The sequence below is a fragment of the Saccostrea cucullata genome, unplaced genomic scaffold (genome assembly GCF_032062105.1).
Source record: "Saccostrea cucullata isolate Sc308-1 unplaced genomic scaffold, CSIRO_AGI_Scuc_v1 ctg3524, whole genome shotgun sequence".
In the NCBI taxonomy this organism is placed as follows: domain Eukaryota; kingdom Metazoa; phylum Mollusca; class Bivalvia; order Ostreida; family Ostreidae; genus Saccostrea; species Saccostrea cuccullata.
The window spans coordinates 38979-54103 of NW_026921010.1; the positions used below are offsets into that span (position 1 = coordinate 38979).

General features: G+C 31.1%; 2 protein-coding genes across 2 annotated transcripts; both read left to right on the plus strand.

The window, feature by feature from the left end:
* The first annotated feature begins 227 nt into the window (after positions 1 to 227).
* On the plus strand, positions 228 to 6701 carry LOC134258967 (basal cell adhesion molecule-like). The gene is made up of 5 exons (XM_062741559.1): positions 228 to 417; positions 1900 to 2307; positions 5073 to 5420; positions 5903 to 6223; positions 6535 to 6701. Exons 1-5 carry the CDS (start codon positions 339 to 341, stop codon positions 6699 to 6701), a joined length of 1323 nt encoding a protein of 440 aa, XP_062597543.1. The 5' UTR covers positions 228 to 338.
* A 1156-nt stretch (positions 6702 to 7857) lies between these two features.
* On the plus strand, positions 7858 to 13103 carry LOC134258964 (uncharacterized). The gene is made up of 8 exons (XM_062741558.1): positions 7858 to 7970; positions 8071 to 8089; positions 10741 to 10784; positions 10870 to 10888; positions 11457 to 11530; positions 11664 to 11679; positions 11788 to 11855; positions 12966 to 13103. Exons 3-8 carry the CDS (start codon positions 10751 to 10753, stop codon positions 13100 to 13102), a joined length of 348 nt encoding a protein of 115 aa, XP_062597542.1. The 5' UTR covers positions 7858 to 7970; positions 8071 to 8089; positions 10741 to 10750; the 3' UTR covers position 13103.
* The last annotated feature ends 2022 nt before the right edge of the window (positions 13104 to 15125 follow it).

Below are 15125 nucleotides of genomic sequence, written 5' to 3' on the forward strand. Positions count from 1 at the left end.
AAGAAAAGTTAAAACGGGGGAAATTAAACTCAACAATCTAAGTATATATGCAAACGTTTGTTTTATAAATAGTAAGTACTAAAAGTTTATAATGCTAATCGAAAAGAGCATATGAAGATAGTGCATACTCTTATCATGATCTATTTATCGTTGTGATAGGGTTCGGTATTCCCCGTAGTTTTTTGCTAGTGAATAATCGATATATATATACGTCATTGAAGAGGAATTCTAAATATCATCAATGTCGAAATCTCTATTGATTTGGCTGTGGAAAGTGTGCTTTGAGTTTTAAATTGAACAATTTGCAGAAATGTACAACGAATTACGATGAGTTTAAAATGAATTCAATGGAATCTGACAAATTTTTATTTACTTTTTTGTATCTTTGCTTTTTATACCTTTCCTTTCTTCCTGGAGGTAAGTTATTTGAAAGAAATGATAAGAATGTATTTTAATAAAAATTTATGGTTTTTTATATTTATATATATTTACCATGTTTACAATGTAACATCTTGGATAAGTTGTGTATAAAACACCTGAAAAAATATTTTAGTAGTATAAATTTTGAATTATTCTGTAGATTCTTTTTTTCTGAAGAAAGTAAATTAGGTTAAAAAAAAAATTGACAAAATGACCAGCTTTTAATAACCAACCATAAAGCCTTGTAAATATGTTGAAATTTTACCATTCACTAAACTGCATAAACATGAAATCATTTTTTTTTCAGTTTAAAACTTATCTGATCACAAATAAGGTTATACCTATGAAATTGCAATTTCGGTATCGTGTCTTGAAATTCATAACCAAGGTAAAATAAACCAATTGGTTTTAGAAAATGTAAATGTGGAACTTTTTGTTTTGAGACGTTGTAACAGTGTAATGGATAATATAAAGAGATAATTCAGTTCACCTGTAGATATTATATAGGGGGAGTGGCAATTTTATGTCCCAGTAAATATAACAGGAAGTAGATAAAATTATCGACCGATTTTTCATTTTCCTAATGTAAAAAAATTTACTAAATACATACACGTAAAATTGATATATATTCCTGTTAAAACACCCAATGACAGCTCACTCGACTCTTAAACCTTAAGGTAAATTATAAGCTACTATTTTCAATGCATTTTCTTTTTGTTTAATTTTTCCGGGGTTTTTCTTCATAAATACTCATTTTTAGAATTACTCTTACCTTGACTAACCAAAATTAATTGTTTAAATCTTGCTTGATCTCGGCAGAAAATTTTGCAATGCGTTATATGTTTTATCCGAAAAAGGTGCTGATGTCGGCACAAAATGTTATAACGAAAAATCAATAATCCAAGTTTACAGTATTTTTGCATTGGTAAAATTACATTTTGCGTTGTAACACAGCATACGCTTTTGTATAATTAAAACTTAGTCTTTCATTCAAAGAAAAATAACATATTTAAAACTTAATACATTGTATTACGATGCAATAGTACCAAGGAAAGTTTCAGATGCAGAACTGCACCATCACCACTCGTTACAACAAAGCTATTCAAATATTTCAATTATACCTTAAAAAGAATCATTTTGATCCATATGATATTCGCATTTTACACTTGCCGACATATTTCCTCCTCTTTATCTTCCCAGATGAAGCTATATTCAGTGATATTTTAAAGATCACCGTAGTGATTTAAAGTTTGAAGTTCATCTTAAATTTGAATGGTATTATCCTATTCAGATATATTGTTGTGGATATGTAGTGTTTACATAATAACCAAACATGTAATAGCCTTACATCAAAGAAACTAATTTTGTAGATATAAAGTAATTGTCTCCAATAGCATGCACTATAAGGTTGATGCAATTAAATCATCACTTCACTTATTGTTAAAATTGAATTGATGATGCATATTTCTTTTATTTAAGGTAGTATTGCAGGAACAGTTTCCACAGCTGGCTCTCTCACGCCCACTATTGGAGGCTCTGTTGACTTCAGCTGTACATATACTCTAGGCTCCGGTGACACAGTCTATCCGGGATCTATTTCCTGGCAAGTTAAAACAGGATCAGGACCAGAGGATTTTACAAACATTGCCTCTTTTTCTCCCCCTGGTAGAAGTGATTCTAATTCCTTTACAGACTTTGCCGATGATTATAAGAATCGATCTGAATTATTCAATGTAACAGCTATTGGAGCTTATTCTTATGTTGTTGTGATGAGAGTAAACGAGGTGATGTGTTCAGACGAGAAACATTATAGATGCTCTGTTCTATTTATTAACGCTGGATCAGGTTCAATAACTGAGACAAAAGAATCATCTCTCACAGTTAGAGGTAAGTATTTTGGTATATCTAAAGGACTGTTATTTAAATGCGTTACTTAAGTTCGATTGATTGAATGATTGTGTATTGTTTAACGTCCTTCTAGAGAATTTTTCACTCATATGGAGACGTTACCGTATGCTGGTGGAGGGCATCAAATTTTGATCTTTACTCGGCACTCAGGGCCATTGAGCAGTGAGGGATCTTTATCGTGCCAACGCCTGCCGCTGACACGGGGCCTTGGTTTTTGAGGTCTCAACCGAAGGACCCGCAACTTTCACTTCAAAGTGCCGAGTGCATGGCGAAGGAACAGTTGCTACCCATTTTAACGACTAGGTCAGTCACAGCCGAGATACGAACTCACGACCTCCCGATCACGGAGCGAGCGCTGTACCGACTGAGCTACCGTGAATGGTACTTATGTTCGAAAAGTGTCATATAGATGGGCCATATATATTCAGCTTAAATTGTATTAAGGTAGAACCTTCGTAGTATGACATCATAACTAGTGAATTAGAAGATCCATTGTGACGTCATAATTAATTCAATGTCACTTTTTCCCGTTCTTTACAGCTTCAATAGAAATGGTAGAAAATACTGCATTTGGAAATTCACAGAATTCAATTTAAAACCATGCCAAAATAATCTTAATTCAATATACATATATGCATATATTTTTGGTTACATTGCTCAATGACTATATATTTGTGGGATTAGAGAAACTTTTATGCACCTTTCATTTACTAAATCTTGGCCTTAATGAAGTTTACGAATCCAAGATTATATCTTGTGTAATAAAATTACAATGTACACGGTTTAATTACAATTTACTATAAAAAATGTGAATTGTATGTAAGTTTTTTGAAGGAATGCAAAAATTCTAAGAAATTTTCAGCTGTCAACCGAATAGTGTAATATCTTAATGAAATGTGTCTAAGTCAAAGATCTTAGTGTTTTAGATTGTGTGATCGTGTATACATTTTTGTGATATCTGTCTTGAAATGATATGCATTCATTTTCATAATTATTTGTTAATAATTCATATTCTTGGTGTTTGATTACAATTTTCTATTGAATATGATCTTTTTAAATAAAACAAACAGATTTAGATAAACAATTTTAATCTAAAAGTAACCTCCAACAGTCATTTAATTTTTTGTTAAATGCTTTATTTTTTAATATTTTCTTACTTACAAAAGAAACAAAATACACACACAAACACACCCTCTCACACCACACGCACTCTGTGACCTTTCCAAAAATACCAGCTTTCATAATAACATCTTAAGTGATAATTGAAATTATGTATGACAAATCAAACATTGCCCATTTACTACACATTTTAGTTCTAAAATGAAAATTGCTCTCACAATATTTTTCAATTTTTCTGTAATACTTAAAAATGTTAACAGCTTCTATAATATAGGCTAAGTACATTTAGTTCTTGAGTAATACAAATACTTTCTTCTTAACAAGATGAGAAAATTTTCTAAACAACTTCCTTAAATATTACCCAGCAGTTTTATATATGAAATAAAGGAGGATAAATGAATCATGTTTAGTCCACCTTCTTCAATTTCTCCTATCAATGTATTTCTTTTTACTTTTTCCACCTTGTATGCCAAAATGAATTAAAATAAAATTTTTTTGATCTCATTAAGTAATTCCTTTGATGGGTTCGGGAGAGTTTGAGGGTTTTAATGACTGTAATCTTTCCTATTGGAGTCAAATATCTTTTTGCCCATGATGCAAGCAATTTTTTGATAGAATTTATTTTTGGTCGATAATTGACAGACACCATATTTTCTAAGTTTTTGGTGAAAATTATTCTTACGAGCTTAAAGGTATCAGCACTCCAATTAATTTTTAAGTCATCAAATAGAGTTTGTTTTGATCTTGCCTTGCTTCCGAACCATACTGCTTAAGAATTTGAAATATTAAGCTTCAAACCAGAAGCATTTCCAAATTTTTTGATTATTATTATTGATTCTCTCAAAGACTTTTCACTTCCATCTAATGTTAAAAAAGAGTCGTCTACATATTTTCCTACTTTATTTTCTTTCCCATAAATCGATATACCTTTTATGCTTTCATTATTCCCAACAATCATTTAATAATCAAATCCCGTGTAAGTCCAAAAAGGTCAAGAATATTAACATCGGTAAATTACCTATCTCTTATTAGGTAGAAGAAAAAGGTATATATGTTATTCAGTTTTAATAATTATTTTGGTGTGTTCTTCATCATATTTAAGTTTGAAAACATTGTTACAAAGACTTATGAAAGTATTGACAAATTTAAGGTATAAAATTGACTAACAATAATAGAGTTTATACACATAATAATTTCTTAAATGTGGACTTACCTTTTATGTTGATAGAATAAAAAAGAGTTTATCATTGAGAAAAACTGTTCAATATTGTTTAGTTTATAAAGTCAACGAACACGATCTTTGAATTAGTATTTATGAGATTTTTCACATTCTCTTTATGGTAAGAACCCCTAGAACTTACTGAAAATGTGTAGTTGCTGTATGTAAATATCATTCCATGTTTCGCTGGCTGCACTACATTTAACAGGGATACATGTCATGGGCTTTTGGCTGATTGATAAGCGAGTGCTAATTTATCATTTTGAAAAGTTTGATAATCTTGTAACAAAGACTTTTCCGACATAGATTCTACCTTAACACCACGAACAATCTCTTGAATGTAAATAAAATGAATGTTTAAATAACAAACAGGTATCTGTAAATCCCTGAAAACATATATTTACAGCACCAGCTGAGCAGCCTTATGACATTCCAGTTCCTGTACCAGACAATATAGAAGAGACCATGGATGTGACTTTGTCCTGTACAGCCAATGTTGGAAAACCTCCAGGACAAATCAGGTGGTGGCGCTATAGGCATGGTATAAGAGCTCCACAGGAAATGACAGGAGTGTCTTCCACCACCCCACCGCTTCAGGAAGGTATGTGTGTCTACAACGTAACCAGCACGGTAACATACAGGATGACGAAGGATGATGATCAGTCGGTGTGGAGATGTTTCGTGGACAATGAACTGTTAACAATGCCAGACCGAGACAAACCTAATCAAGAATCTAAAAGGGTTAATGTATTCTGTAAGTTTATCTTTGTGTTCATGTCATGTGTAACTAGAACTGATAGGTCAATAGCAGACATGAATATTTATATACTAATACAATAAAATAATAAAATACTGTGTACAGGAAAATTTCGCCCCTGTTTTATTTTCGCCCCATTTCATTAAATACCCCTTTCATCATATATACACAAGTGGGCAAATTTACAACAGGATGACAGTATAATTTATTAACCGGAACTGTTACTGGACGTATTTAAACCGGACAAAAGAAATAGGGTCAAAATGACATGGGGCGAAAATAAATGTATCTCTACCCCCTGCATTTAGTAGCTTACATGAAGCAAAATGTATACAACGAAGCGTTTTTTTCTAATTAAATATGTAAATTATAATTTACAGAAATTGAAGTCCTTTTGTGTGTTTAAGTTCGCAGTTACTAGAATTAGGTAGTCGCACAGACTACGGGTGTTAACTCTCAGTATTTTTCTATAATTATAGTTAAGGTCAATGTTCCCATCATAAGGAAGCTTCCAGACACTGGTGCTGACTCTCAGTATTCCGTTGGCTCCTCCCTGACCTTCACCTGTCAAGCTGATGGTAATCCAACACCTGGAATCCACCCAAATAAGACTGTTAACAGATATCAATGGACGTTTAAAGCCAGTCCCAATGACAATGTTACAGAACTATCATCCATTAAAGGAACATTGACTCTGACCAATCTTCAGGAAACTGATACAGGGACTTATACTTGTACTGCATTCAATGGATTCAATGGAAATTTTTTTAATGCATCTAGAGACCAAATTTTACAAGTTGGTAAGGGATTGTTTCATTTACACTGTTATCCTTTGAAATAATAGTTGATGTCAAAAAAGTCTCATATTCAAAGAGTAACATTATTTTTCTCGTTTGTGCTATTGCTACCTTTAAGAATACATTGGGTTTTATCATTTTTTTTATATTAATAATCAAGAGATTGCATATAATTTAAGAGCCTTATTAGAAACTCAAAGATTTTAACTTAAACTTTTTAAAAATCACCTTTATCCCGTCAAACCTGGGTTTAATGTTTGTTTTTTTAAAAAAACTTATTATCTAAAAACTTCTTTTCGTTTCTATGTGGATAGTGAAATCTACAACAACCACTACCCCAACTACTACGCGGATTCCTTCGCATACCCCAACTACTACGCCGATTGCTTCGCATACTATCGATACAACTGCATCTTCTGAAACATTCACAACACAGGAAAGGAGCGGTAATATTTTAGTATGCAAGCATTCTTACATATAGAATAATATAATTATTTTCAAAAATACATCATCGACAATGTTTTAATGATCTACCGAGAGAATTTATCCCTATTAACCTTTCAGCTGTGATTCTTCTTAACTTGCATTTGCCACTTGTGCTAAACAATCGATGTAAATAAAAAAAAAAACAACAGAAAAGTACAAAATTTCAAAAATAAATAATATATTAAGTTCTTTCGATGTTTTTTATACAGTTAGACCGATTAACAAAATAGATAAATAATAACACCGTTCTATTATTTCATTGAATATTCGTACAAGACCATGTAGGTTCAGGAAAATCTGTTGTTGGAGTTTACAGTAGTGCTTATGAAAAACTGTATTGTTTTACACAGTCTCCTGTTTCTCTTGCAACAAACTTTATTGACCAATTAACTATGTTTTATTCTATACCTCTGGGAACTCCTTGATAACATACCTTACTAATTCTTGAGAGGCACAAAAAACAAACAAACAATGATTAATAGTCGTGTATTATACTCAGATGCATACCAGGATCCTTGTACGGCTTGTAATTTTGTATAAAGTAAGCAAGTTAAATTTTTTTTTCTGCATTTTATACTCGCACCCATTATTTTAGCATATTAATTTATTTAATTTTTTTTTGAGTTGGGGGGGGGGTTCCATTGTAATATTCCACGTGTCTAGAGTCCGAATTTACTAAAATTTTTATTTGATTTCAAATTTCAAATTTAAAAAATGAAATTACAAATACTTTCATCGTTTTTATACTTATTAAACATATTAACAGTACTTATGTCGACGTAAAATGAATTCGGGACTACAATAGAGCAATTTTACATAGACCATTGCATATTAAGATTTTCACCCTATCGCAAAGGAATTGGAGGGGATATAGTTATGCAATCCTTGCATTTTACGTAACTTATGAGTGACGTAATTGGCATTGAGTTTGATGTCAAATGCTGTCTTATCATGTTTGCTATCTTTTAACTGAAGTCCGCAAACATTACATTGCTATCTAACAATATTTTTCATAAAGATATCTTGGATTTATAGCTTTTATATTGCAGTTTACCCTTTTTTCGAATTTCATATTTAATGGTTGAAATGTTTACAAAAACTTGTAAAGTTTTCTTATCATTTATGATTGGTATTTTCTGTTTTGAATTTGATACACCACAATCAAAATTAGAAATCATCGCTGGTGGGACAATTGGAGGAGTTGTTTTAGTTGTACTTGTTGCTCTTTTGATCTTTAACAGAAGATACCAAATTTTATGTGTTGGTAAGTATTTCGTTTAAATTATAAGTAATCTTGATTTTTATTCTATTAAATTACCGTAGGCAATCATTTTAGAATAATGTTTGGAAAATCTTACTTTCAGAAAGAAAACAAAATTCAAGGTAAGAGCGGTAACAAAACATGGAATATTTAGTCAAAACTGTTCTGAAGAATGATATGGAAATAACGAACAGTATTCAATCTCAACGTCCATTAAACAAATATACAAAATAAGAGCAGAGCAAACACGGACCTCCGAAACATCAAAGGTGGGATCAGGTGCCATGGAGGATCATTCAATGATAAATTGTATTTGCTGACAAGGTCATTGTATCGACCATAGAAGGATCACTTCATTATAAATAGGGAACTGACCTATAGGACCGGGCTTGGTTTTTTCTCTACAAAAAGCTTGTCGATTTACGTCGATTTCCGCTCTGATTAATGACATTAGGCTAAATACATATAATAATTTGTTTTTCCTAAATTTTCATTTCAGTTAGTAGAGGCAGGAGGAACCCTTTTATAGATTTTCTGAGTTTGTTTTCTTCATATGCACTAATTGATATTTGTCTTTACTTCTCATGTTTCATAAAGGTAGTGTCTACTGTCTCTGAAATGCTGTTCTTCATGTTCGTGGATATAATAAAACGTCATTAAAGTGTGCAAATTATAAAGGCCTAAATGAAATAAAAGGGAGTGCATTTACTGAAATATGCAGCCAAAACCAATGTGATTTAATGAATAAGGAATATATACAATTGAAATTCATTGCAGCTCAGTGCTGCCAAGAATACCTGTAATGAGTAACACATAGTGAGTTATTCTTGTCCTCGAAGAAAGCGTGCTTGTTAGGAGGTTCGTTCCGCCTGACTGACAACGTGCTGTACATTGGATTTTTACGATTTGATATCCCTTTAGTGTTTCTTATTTATCAAGAATGGACATGCATAAAGGATAGATAATTAAAGGGAAAATTCACAAATCTATACAAAAAATCTAAATAGTCTTTAAAAAGGCGAAATTTTAAAGTTTAAAAGTATTGTACCAGGTGGATTCGAACCCCCGACTTTAAAAAGAAAGTATCCATAGGTGTTATAGTCGGCGCTTTTATCAACTGAGCTAGTCTGACTATAAGAATGATGGGCATAAATTTAAAGCAGATGATGAAAATCAGATTTCCTTATTTTTTGTAGGTTTTTTGAGAATTTCGACCCCAGGGCAGGGGTGCCCCTAAAAATATCTTATCTTAATTTATTTCTTATATCATAACCTATCAAAATATCGCAATTTTACTTAGGGGCAGGCCTGCCCTGAAGGACTTCAAGGCCAAAATTCATGCAAAAATCAATGCTTTTATGGACAAAATGGTGTTTTGGTCAACTTTGGAGGTTTATTGTTAAGTTGTAAATAATAAATTTGAGGTATCAAATACAAATTTGAAAAATTTAGACATATATACGGTAGAAAACAACAAATAAAGATTGATTTTTAAATGTCGTTTTTTCCGGGAAATTGTTCTCTCCTATAGGTCAATTCTTTTGTTAAAGCGAATACATCCTTTACGAAATGATGACTTTAAACGAGAATAGTACTGTTGATATTCTTGTTTCATCAACTTGCTTGTCAATAATTTACCTCGTTTAAGAAATTATTCATACGTAGAGCATGCTCTAGCATATCGAATCAACTGAGATATAAATACTCCGTATGCAGGTGATGAAGGTATATTGCTGCATAAGTAAGGGAAGTTTACGATAGAAAAGTTAAAGTCATCACGTTTATCATATAGCTTCAAGTTGGTTGTTAGATTACCATTAGTGTCTTTTTCAAGTAAAATATCCAAGTATGAAGCAGAAGTGTCGGACTCGGTGGTATCTTTTATCTCAAGCTCACCAGGATATATCGTGTCGACGTAGGAATTGAAATTATCATTATTAATTGACAATACGTCGTCGATATATCTAAATGTCGAGTTGAAGGCCACAGCAAGTGTTTTCTTCTTTTCACGTAAAAGATTTTGCATAAACTCTACTTCATATGAATATAAAAATAAGTCTGCTAATAACGGAGCGCAATTTGACTATTATAAACAATAGATTTCAGACAAGGAGAAAGGAATTTTAAATTCCAAATAGGTTTTAAGCTCTAGTATTAGGACAGGTCCCTTAAGCTTTCAAAGGATGTTTAATGTTTATATTAATCTCAAAATACAAGTTTTACAACTGAGGCCAATTCTACGCACTTCATAATAATGTCTTCATCTATCAAAATTTGATTTTGCTAAATAATTTCAGTAAAAGTTACAAGATTTCATATATAATAATAATAATAATAATTTTCTTTTCCTTGAATTAAGTATTTCAATGATTTATTTACGAATGAAATAAATTTCCACTTTTCAATGAAATACATAGGAGAGTTGATTTGATAAACAACCGTGGAAAAAAATAATAAATTCACACTTTTTTACAAATTTTTAATATATAAATTTTAATCCTTTTTACTATTCACAAAATCAAATGCAACTAAATTGGAACTAGGATCCATTACTTTTCAGGAATTGAGGCCTACTCCTACTTGTACATAAACCTTTAGGCGAAAGCTTAAAAATGAGAACACGGAATTAATTAATAGTACGCATTTGTAAACCAAATGACAAAATAAGGCATTGTAAAATAAAGGACCTCAGTAAAACAATTTCTTATTAATCATAAAATAGCATTCATGTGTTTGTATTCTTTTAATGTGATCGATTATGTTTATTTCACAGTAACAGAAAAATGGAAGAGTTAAACACTATCTGTGGCACACAAAGTAAGCATTAAATCACTCTAAATGATTTTTTATTTTTATAACCTTTGAAAAAAATTTGTTTCATGAAATTTTCCTGAATTTACAGGGCTTGAAACAGAGAGGAGGTAACGTATGCTTTATCATAAGAAGAAAATAAAGTAATAGATGTAAATAAGGTCTAATAAGCACTGCGAATAGAAGGTTGACATCAATATGCATTTGTAACATGTAAGAAACTATAACAAAAAATATATTCAAAGCAATCAAGAAACTATTCTAAGAGGATGCCAATAATAAGATTAGAGGTACATGTAAACATGTAGTTTAAGTGGTAATTTTTGAAGCCAAAAGCTGAAATACCAGTATGAGGTAGACCGATATTTTTTCTAAAGAAAAGGACACAATATTTTTAGATAAGCTTATCCAAACCCACTGGCAGGACAAGTTTAGTTTCTGTTTTTTTTTTGAAAACATTTTCATTGTCAATGCAAAGAGCTGTCACAGTTTTGATAAATAACAATATAAAATGCTTATAAAATCACATTGAAACAAATTATTCTTGTGCTACGAGTGCTACGAGTGTATGCATCTCTGTGATTTTTACCTTGTTAAATCAAATTTTATCATTATAGTAAGGTTACCGATTGACACGTAAAATATGAATATTTATAAACGTTATATTAATTCTTTAAGAGCTCAATATGAAGAGCTGACACAGATTCGTCGGGATCAGGAAAACGGATATGACGTCATTAAACCGCCAATGAGTAAGGACATTTTGTAAAACATATAGATATATCAAGATAATATTTTCTTTTTCAAAAGACACATTGACATTCTATTAACAAGTAATTATAATCATGAAATTTAATCAATTTAACGCCTCTCATCTTTCTTCAGATAATGGATCATACGGGTAAGAAATTTTTGAAAAAAATATGTTTAGTGATGATTTGGAATAAAAAATAAACGAAAATGAAAATGAAAAGGCAACGTTTAAAACGTTTATATCTGGATTATTCAGTACAACATATGAAGAACTGAAACACGGGAAAGAAGAACACAGATATGAAAAACTTTCAGCCCCTACAGGTGTGTTTAATTTTTGAACGTATCAAACAAGGATAAAGAAATAAACTACGTTGTTTAGTAATACATGTACAGTATATGTATATGTAAATTGCAATTTAATGGAAACGACTGACTTATATAATATTATAAACACTTAAAAAAAAACCGTTACAAAGTCATGAATCTGCATGGATTTGGACTCAAAAAGAGTTTACAAGAGGCCTCTTCAGCAGAGCTAACGTTCGCGAGCGCTCGCCAAAATTCCGTATATCGACGAGCGCTTGCGAACGTTCGCTCGGCTGTACAGGCCTCTGATTAAACGAACAAGTGAAAATCATACCAATTTTCAATTTCTTTGTATTTTGATTGACATGCATTTGTTCATTTCTGGTTCTCCTCTCTTTGAAAGGTAAAGTTAAGCTCTTTTCCTCCTGAAATTGTTGAGAGTGTTCAGAACTTTGATTCCATTTTTGATTTGTTTCTCCGTGAAAGCATAAAATATTATGCTTGATTCATATTAGTGTAAATTTGGAGGTTAATCTCGATATAGATCTTCTTAAAGACTTATGAATAATGACATTTCATCCATTTTTATTTTTAAAAAAGGAAATGATAATTTATTTTTAAATCAATTGAATAATTATCTGATATGGAAACTGCTTCTTTTTTCAGCTAAAAGATACCTTTGTATGGAAGCTAAAATTTATTAATTATAATTATGGAGTTTATAAATAATTCAAACAATACATATTTTAAACAAGATACGGAATATTGATTTGGATAAAAAATCCGTATAAGTCGACAATGTACAAAATTCTCCTATATTTTAAGAACATTCGTGGCATTTAAATTCATACAAATAAAGGCTTCATGTGTTTTCACGGGACCATCAATAATGAAAAAAATGCATAATTTGTGGATTCTCAGAAATAGATTGTATTTCACTGAAGATTAATTAAAACAATAAAATGAATCTTTGCATTTTATAAAATAGAACTATAAGACAGCTTTTTCTCCTTCTGAGATGTCACTGCATATATCTGTTTTTATTTTCAAAAAGGCGCCATACATTAAGCATATCAAACAGCTCAAAAGAATAGCATTAATTTTGTGTTGTTCTTTCTTCCACAGCTATGGTAAACTACGAAAAACTACAAAATAAGACTGGTCACGTAAAACAACCTTTTGAACCATCAAGAACACAAAGTAATAGACAACCTCTGCATTTTGGACAAGATTACCTTACACCAATTGGATACAGAAGATAAAAGGCAGTTATCAGTTAACTTGCTTTGTGAAGACGCTTTACTTTAGCGACTTCTCCATCAGAAAGCACCACCCAATATTTTTTTTGATATCTATTCCTCAGTCAAGAAGGATAACACTTCAATTTCTTATTATTTCAAAAAGTTTCAAAATAAAGCTTTAAATAAAATCTTTTCAAGTAGCAATTTTTATTCAATGAATCTCAATGTGCCTCAAGGTTAATTGAAGTTTCAGAATCAGTCTTGGAAAAACTTGACATTTGTACCCCATAGACGTGTTTAAGAAATTACACATTGAAAGAAATCACATTTCCTTTAATCTAGCTTAAAATATATATCAAAGATTATTAGCACGATATGAACTTCAAAGTGATTAGTGGACTTTCGTATCTTACCATATATGTAAGTATGTTTGTTTAGAATGTACCGTTTATGTAACCGCAAGTTTCGTTTCTTACCATACATGTAAGTATGGTTGTTTATAATGTACAGTTTATGTTACCGCAGGTTACAGTGTAATTGTCGTTTTTAATAATGTAGAAAGTATGAAAGTCATGTCGTGTATATTAGCGTAAGTTTCGTATTTTGTAGTAAATATGGTTGTTTACAGCATATATAACGCAAATGATTGTAAGTATGTTAGTATGATTGATTGTTGTAAATTTTATAGTATGTACATGAACGTCTGCTGTGTGTTACCATCAATTATATCTTACTGTATGTAAGAACGATGTTTTTCATGATATGAAGAAGAGGAGGGTGTCGTTATAAGTGACATTGTTACTGACAGACATCCCCAGATTAAAGCTTACATGAAAAAAGAAAGAAGAGATATCAACCATTGGTTTGATGTGTGGAAAATTGCCAAAGAAAGACTAAGTTTACATGATAAACTATCATTTTATACAATTCATAATGCATTTATTTAACTGAACAGCTATTTATAATTATCATTTAATGAATGTGCTTGTGTTTTGCGTTTTTAAAATGTTGAAGGCTGTTAGAAAGAAAAAGAAGTACAACCAAATGGGTGATTGGTCCTGGTCTGTTTCAATCCACATACAACTGTATACTGGTTTGCAGCATCTGGCAAAGGAGATGATAAATTGGTTTCTGAGAAATTGCTGTCTATCCTCAACCATATCACTGATATTCACGAGTATTTATTTTAAAAAGCAACTTATCAAATTGCATGTTGACATAAATATCTTGATTGCTAAAATATAACTCGCATGTTGACCTAAGTACATGTAAGTTGCATGTTGACAAAAGTAAAATGTATGTGAACATAATAAACTTGCATGTTAACATCAATATGTTGCATGTTGATAGAATCATCTTGCATGTTAACATAAATAAGTAGCCTGTCTACATAATAATGTTGCATGTTGACATATTATACTGCATATTGCATCCACGATGTCAGATACCTATGGATGCGTAAATAGCTCTTCACTAAGTCTTGTTGTGTTACAACTTTGTAAATTGTCTCATATTTTTATCGATTTATCAGCATAGAAAGTGTTATACCTCCTTATTTATACACATTTTTGAATTGTATTAAGACTTTTCAACATATTTGAAGGCAACTTTTTTTGTTCAATGGATTTATAACTTTAAGTTTTATCGACTGAAACAATATATTGATTTTCAAATATTGATCAAAAATGATATTTAATCATATTGATTTAGTATTGTTGATATGAATAGATAAAGATATAGTTAATGTCGATTTTGATTTATGAATATTTGCGATAAAGAAGTCAGAATAAAGTGTTTTGAATTAACTTGGCGGAGGCGGGAATTCTAATGAACCTTCGAAAACTTCATTCGGGGTTTAGTGAATACTTATGTATCATGTTTTTGCATGCGTATACGATTGAAGGCTGAATCAAATTAAAAATACAACCTGTATATATATTGAAAAAAGGGAAATGGAGATACGTAGAAGTTTAGATTTATAGGGGGCTAATACACCGGACACCACTTTTGAAGAGGGGAAGGCAAGAGTATCTTTGTGGCCCTC